General features: G+C 43.6%; 1 protein-coding gene across 1 annotated transcript in view; it reads right to left on the bottom strand.

Moving 5' to 3' along the window:
* kdm1b (lysine demethylase 1B) overlaps positions 1-7,500 on the bottom strand; it is a 16,052-nt gene that overhangs the window by 5,366 nt on the left and 3,186 nt on the right. The window contains exons 8-13 of the mRNA XM_026232338.1: positions 7,134-7,326; positions 5,060-5,244; positions 4,732-4,902; positions 4,476-4,547; positions 1,333-1,467; positions 1,048-1,219 (exon numbers count right to left, since the gene is read on the bottom strand). Of these exons, the coding sequence (XP_026088123.1) occupies positions 1,048-1,219; positions 1,333-1,467; positions 4,476-4,547; positions 4,732-4,902; positions 5,060-5,244; positions 7,134-7,326 (928 nt within the window). The remainder of the gene's footprint in view (positions 1-1,047; positions 1,220-1,332; positions 1,468-4,475; positions 4,548-4,731; positions 4,903-5,059; positions 5,245-7,133; positions 7,327-7,500) is intronic.

Genomic DNA, 7,500 nt, shown 5'->3' with positions numbered 1-7,500 from the left:
AGAAATACCTCCATTCAGGACTCATGTGCGGTTTAGTTAACACAGCGCACACACAGAGAAACGCGTCTCTGACACCAAACTGACTTCACATCTTCTTGTGCTTGAACAGACAAATGCATTCAAAATGAAGTCCAAATAGCCAGCCGGTTATGCTTTAAATGAACAAAGTGTTGAGAAAGAAATGGATGTGTATTATTATACAGTCGTGGCCTAATGGTTGGAGAGTTGTACTTGTAACCCAAAGGTTTTGGGTTTGAGTCTCAGGTCCGGCAGGAATTGTAGGTGAGGGAGTGATTAACTCACCCTCAATATAACGACTAAGGAGAGACCCTTGAGCAAGAACCGAAGCCCCCACTGCTCCGGGTGTGTGTTCATGGTGTGTGTGTGTGTGCACTTGGTTCTGAGTATTGGTCACTATACTTGGCAATACGTCACGTCACTTCACTTCATATTTGATCCATGCTTTGTGTCTTAAAGTGACACAGACTACTTTACAAATGCTGTCGGTGTGCTTAATTCACTCTGTTCTTGAATTAATGACTTCTGTAGTTTTATTAATAATTAATCTAAATTTAATTTATACAGTGTTATTTTCCAATTGATTATTCCATTTTTGAAACTGAACACAGACAATCCTGAAAAACTTAAAGCCCCCATTTGTTTAGTTAGTATCTTTATTTCTCTGCATTTATTCGTGATATTTCTTGTTTTATTTATTTGTTCATATTTGCTGACTGTTCACTTACCTTTAATCATATTTTTTCCTTTATATTTGTTAGGCTAGTTCTTTTTGTTATGGAATCAAAATTGGAATAAAGAATTGTAAAACGTAACGTAATGTAAAATGTCATATTATCCTATTTACCACAACACAAGATAACAAGGGTAAAAAATAAAAAAAATAAATAAACAACTGAAGACAACTACTTTTTTTGTGACCCAACCAATAGAAAGAATCCTGTCATTGAACAGCTGATCGATGAACGAATGATGTCATGATGTGGTTGGATCTTAATGATAGTACAGATCACATGACATGCATCTCACCGCCTAGTGGTGCATCCTGGGACTGTGACTTGTCTTTCCTCCACTCGGATACAGCGTCCAGCACGGCGTTGAAGTGGAAGTCCATGCGTTTGTCCAGAGCTGGATCAGTGACACGTCCACCTTCCTGAATGAGCTCGCAGCGGACGCCCAGAGTGTGCATCCTCAGACCCAGCTCAACACAACAACAACAACAGACACGTCACAAAACCAGACCAAACCACAGCGACTGTGAGTGTGTGTGTGTATATGTGTGTGTGTGTGTGTGTGTGTGTGTGTGTGTGTTACCTGCTCACACATCAGGGCAATGGGGTTGTTGATGCAGCCGTTCACGATCTGAGCTCCGCACCCCACTGTCACCCCCAGTGATGCATCATCCCAAACTCTCCCTCCGATTCGCTCCCTGGCCTCCAGAACCACCACCTGCCCACCAATCAGAAGATACACCATAAACAACAAAACACACCAAACACACAAAACAGACTGTTCGGCTCTTCATTATTCACAAAAACGAATGTAATTATTTGTACAGAGGACAGATGGAAGGGAGCTGGGATGAATATAAAAGTTAGAAATATAACAAAAAGTTATATTATTGTCATAAATCAATCAGTTAACCCAGTTGGAGCTACTTCAACCTTTAGATCATTATGTTATTCATATCGATCACAAGTGCAGTATGGAGTACCTCAAGGCTCAGTACTAGGGCTGCTACTCTTCACGCTTTATATGTTATCATTGGGAGATATCATCAGGAAACATGGTGTTAGCTTTCACTGTTATGCTGATGATACGCAGCACTATATTTCCTCGCAGCCCGGTGAAACACACCAATTTGAAAAACTAATGGAATGCATAGTCGATAAAAAAAACTGGATGCCGAGTAATTTCTTACTGCTAAATTCAGAAAAAACAGAAGTGTTAATTATAGGATCTAAAAACTCTGCTGTAATAACCTAGAACACTGTCTAAGACTTGATGGTTGCTCTGTCAATTCTTCGTCATCAGTTAGGAACCTAGGTGTGCTACTAGATCGCAATCTTTCCTTAGAAAGCCACGTTTCTAGCATTTGTAAAACTGCATTTTTCCATCTCAAAAATATATCTAAATTACGGCTTATGCTCTCAATGTCAAATGCAGAAATGTTAATCCATGCATTTATGAGCTCAAGGTTAGATTATAGTAATGCTTTATTGGGTGGTTGTTCTGCACGCTTAGTAAACAAACTACAGCTAGTCCAAAATGCAGCAGCAAGAGTTCTTACTAGAACCAGGAAGTATGACCATATTAGCCCGGTCCTGTCCACACTGCACTGGCTCCCTATCAAACATCCTATAGATTTTAAAATATTGCTTATTACTTATAAAGCCCTGAATGGTTTAGCACCTCAGTATTTGAATGAGCTCCTTTTACATTATAATCCTCTACGTCCGGTACGTTCTCAAAACTCAGGCAATTTGATAATACCTAGAATATCAAAATCAACTGCGGGCGGCAGATCCTTTTCCTATTTGGCGCCTAAACTCTGGAATAACCTACCTAACATTGTTCGGGAGGCAGACACACTCTTGCAGTTTAAATCTAGATTAAAGACCCATCTCTTTAACCTGGCATACACATAACATACTAATATGCTTTTAATATCCAAATCCATTAAAGGATTTTTAGGCTGCATTAATTAGGTAAACCGGAACCGGGAACACTTCTTTTTTTTTTTAGCGCTTTTTACAAAACAAATCGTTACAAAGCAACTTTACAGAAAATTATGTTTCTACAATATTTAGTAGTAGCTAGTAGTTTGTGCACATTTGACAGGATTTTAGAAAAAATAAAAATAATAATAATAATAATACAAGACGTAAATCCCGTGGCGAAACATAGAAACAAAATACAGACATCATTAGCATAGCTGCTGATCCAACAAAGTAAAATTAGTTTAACCCAAGCTAATGAATAAAAAAGCACCTTTGATCAGATGCAACTACACTCACAATTTAAGAGATACATTATTTGAATGCTTGGCGAAAGAGATGTGTTTTTAATCTAGATTTAAACAGAGAGAGTGTGTCTGAACCCCGAACATTATCAGGAAGGCTATTCCAGAGTTTGGGAGCCAAATGTGAGAAAGCTCTACCTCCTTTAGAGGACTTCGCTATCCTAGGAACGACCAAAAGTCCAGCGTTTTGTGACCTTAGGGTGCGTGATGGGTTGTAAACACTTCCCATAACACTCGATGTACTTGCTACATCATTAGAAGAATGGCATCTACGCTAATATTTGTCTGTTTCTCTCTTGTTCCGAGGTCACCGTAGCCACCAGATCCAGTCTGTGTCCAGATCAGAGGGTCACTGCAGTCACCCGGATCCAGTACGTATCCAGACCAGATGGTGGATCAGCACCTAGAAAGGACCTCTACAGCCCTGAAAGACAGCGGAGACCAGGACAACTAGAGCCCCAGATACAGATCCCCTGTAAAGACCTCGTCTCAGAGGAGCACCAGGACAAGACCACAGGAAACAGATGATTCTTCTGCACAATCTGACTTTGCTGCAGTCTGGAATTGAACTACTGGTTTCGTCTGGTCAGAGGAGAACTGACCCCAACTGAGCCTGGTTTCTCCCAAGGTTTTTTTCTCCATTCTGTCACCGAAGGAGTTTCGGTTCCTTGCCGCTGTCGCCTCTGGCTTGCTTAGTTGGGGTCACTTCATCTACAGCGATATCATTGACTTGATTGCAAATTAATGCACAGACACTATTTAACTGAACAGAGATGACATCACTGAATTCAATGATGAACTGCCTTTAACTATCATTCTGCATTATTGAGACACTGTTTTCCAAATGAATGTTGTTCAGTTGCTTTTACGCAATGTATTTTGTTTAAAGCGCTATATAAATAAAGGTGACTTGACCTGATTAATGTTAAAAACATGAAGAATGAAAGGTTGGATGCCACAGATGGTTTTTACAAAGTAGGTGGAATTTTTACATGAATTAACTTTATTCACGCAATATACAACTTTATTCCCAACATATGACTTTATAATGATCAAAAATTAATTTTGTATTGGTACAACTTAATCCTTGTATAAAGTACCTGAGTTCTTCATCAACTGTAAACATAATTATGTGTTTCAGTAAAGCCTGTCCATGTGCAATATATGTGTGTTTGTGTGTGTGTCTGTATGTCTGTGTCTGTGAGTGTGTGTTTGTGTGTGTGTGTCTGTATGTCTGTGTCTGTGAGTGTGTGTTTGTGTGTGTGTGTCTGTATGTCTGTGTGTGTGAGTGTGTGTTTGTGTGTGTGTGTGTGTCTGTATGTCTGTGTCTGTGAGTGTGTGTTTGTGTGTGTGTGTCTGTATGTCTGTGTGTGTGTGTGTGTGTGTGTGCGTGTATGTGTGTGTGCGCGCGTGTCCGAGTGTGTGTGTGTTGTACCTGCGTGCCGAAGTTCTGTAGCTGTCGAGCAGCAGCGAGCCCCGCAGCACCTGCACCGATGACCAGCACCTTCTGCACACACACACACACACACACACGAGACAGACAGCATCTCATCACTCCACACACACCTCTGCTGTATCCAGTGTGAAGAGTGAAGCTTTTTTACATGGTTGTATTATGTTCATGACAATCAAGACGTTTTAATTGAACTGCTGCACACTGCTCTCTATCAGAAAGCCTGTGTTTGTCTCACGTTGATCTGTGACTCGAGCAGCAGCGGCCGCTTGATCTGCAGCGCTCCGGTGTTGATCAGACCCTTCCTGCTCATGAAGTACAGGACTCTGTCCAGCTCCTGCACACAGCGGACGCGCACCAGACCACGCACGATCACGTGAGGAGCACACTTCTGCAGCGTCAGAACCTCCTGCACAGAGACAGCACAGAGCCGCTCTTCAGAGAGCACAGTCGGAGACACACAGCTGGTCAAAGAGAGATCCTCTGGGGTTTATCCTGCCCTGACAGACCCAACATCTCCTGACGCTTCATTTACAAACATGTCACTGAGGAGCGAGCAGCAGCACCTTACAGTCTCGGCTCCACGCCGCCAGAACCAGGTTCCTCAGCGCCAGGTACATGGTGGGATCTCTGGAGAACTCGGGGAACTCGTACAGCTCGTCCAGCTCCATCATGTCAGGTCTGACACACAGGGCTTTCCCACACTCGTTCGGCTGATAGAAGGGCTGGAAGTAGGGCGAGAGCCCGGGGACTGCACACACACACACACACACACACACACACACACACACACACGATCACGTTCACTGTTCACAATCAGAAAATACTGTCAACAGAAAACACACACATTTTCACCATGTTTTTAGGAGTATAATGTTGCATAAATCAGTGTGAATGAAATATGAACAACCCTTCAGGATATAGACAGGAATAAAACTAACATTTGCTGTTTGAAAGAGAAAACACTCTTTAAAGATACGGACTGAGGATTAAATCTACAGTCACAAATAGATAAAGTGCAATAAAATGAACACTTAAACGTGTATTTGGGATGTTTTGAGCACTGCGTGAAGAAACACTGGTTTGCCTGTAGTGTGTGTACAATAATCTGATCATGTGACTCTGTTATGATCTTGTGACTCGGTGACGATCATGTGACTCGGTGACGATCATGTGTCTCGGTGACGATCATGTGACTCGGTGACACGATCATGTGACTCGGTGACGATCATGTGACTCGGTGACGATCATGTGACTCGGTGACGATCATGTGACTCGGTGACGATCATGTGACTCGGTGACGATCATGTGTCTCGGTGACGATCATGTGACTCGGTGACGATCATGTGACTCGGTGACGATCATGTGACTCGGTGACGATCATGTGTCTCGGTGACGATCATGTGACTCGGTGACGATCATGTGACTCGGTTACGATCATGTGACTCGGTTACGATCATGTGACTCGGTTACGATCATGTGACTCGGTTACGATCATGTGACTCAGTGACGATCATGTGTCTCGGTTACGATCATGTGTCTCGGTTACGATCATGTGACTCAGTGACGATCATGTGACTCGGTTACGATCATGTGTCTCGGTGACGATCATGTGTCTCGGTGACGATCATGTGACTCGGTGACGATCATGTGACTCGGTGACGATCATGTGACTCGGTTCAGTGACGATCATGTGACTCGGTTACGATCATGTGTCTCGGTGACGATCATGTGTCTCGGTGACGATCATGTGACTCGGTGACGATCATGTGACTCGGTGACGATCATGTGACTCGGTGACGATCATGTGACTCGGTTACGATCATAGCTGTGTCCAAATTCAGGGTCTACATCCTTCGGAGGATGCATTTGAAGGATGTTACGTCACAGCGCCGCGACGAAGGCTGTCCAAATTCATAGGATCCTTAAAATGCGGCCCACAAATGCGTCCTCCTTTTCCCCGAATTGGAAGGATGGGTGTGGTGGATCCTTTCGCGTCCTACCTATCCCATAATTCTTTTCGGCAGGACGAAGCGAGCGGTAGCGGAGTGGGGGAGGAGTATTATTTTCGATTTTTTTTTAAAAACTGGCTTTTCAAAAATATATATTTTCAGTGGTTTTCTAGTTAGGCATTTTGTTTTAGCGTTAAGCATTTTTTTTTTTACATTTGTACGTGTATATGTAAAAAAAACAACAACATTTACTTTTGTAAACTAGCTTCTTCCTTACTGCCTGTGTGAATATCCCCTTACACACAGCTTATTTGTTAGTGATTGAAGCTGTTTTTAACGCTTCTAAGGACGAAAGAGCAGACAGAAGTGTTTATAAAGCTCCGGGGAGAGAACGATGATCTCTTCACTCGTGTCTTGCTTGGCGCTGTCACGGTTGCTAGGCGACAGGATATGAGCAACGGTTAAGGGAGGGAACTGAAAGAAGGGTAGGCTGTCCAAATTCACAAACACCGACTTCCGGTTTTTGCGGCCGTCGGAGGACCCATCCTCCTTCAACCGGGTAGGAAGGATCCTAAGGAGGATGCAGACCCTGAATTTGGACACAGCTCATGTGTCTCAGTGATGATCATGTGACTGGGTTATGAAAGCACTGGTTCATCTGTTACATGAGCGATGCTTCTGGACTCACTGTGAGGCTGAGCAGCTCGCCGTTGCTCGGGCCGCTGGTTGCCGGGGGGATGGTTGCTAGGCGAGGCCGATGGGCTCATGCCCACACAGTCGGGGTAATAAGAGGACAGGAAGGGGCTGGCAGGACTGTCCTTAAACAGCGGCGGCAGGATGAGCATAGAGAGCCACCAGCTGTCCGTCACACCGGCCACTCGCTGAACACACACACACACACACACACACACACACCACCAATCAGATCCTCCAGCTGCAGCTCAGACAGCCAATCAGCTTACAGCATGACATGTGGATAGGATGCATGTTTTTTCATGCATGTGTGTGAACGAATGAAGCTGAGCATCTGGACCGGTTCTGATGGGTGACACACA

This window comes from Carassius auratus, chromosome 44, assembly GCF_003368295.1.
Source record: "Carassius auratus strain Wakin chromosome 44, ASM336829v1, whole genome shotgun sequence".
In the NCBI taxonomy this organism is placed as follows: Eukaryota; Metazoa; Chordata; class Actinopteri; order Cypriniformes; family Cyprinidae; genus Carassius; species Carassius auratus.
Note: the sequence above shows the minus strand (reverse complement) of the source record. Positions and strands in the feature narration are given on the sequence as shown.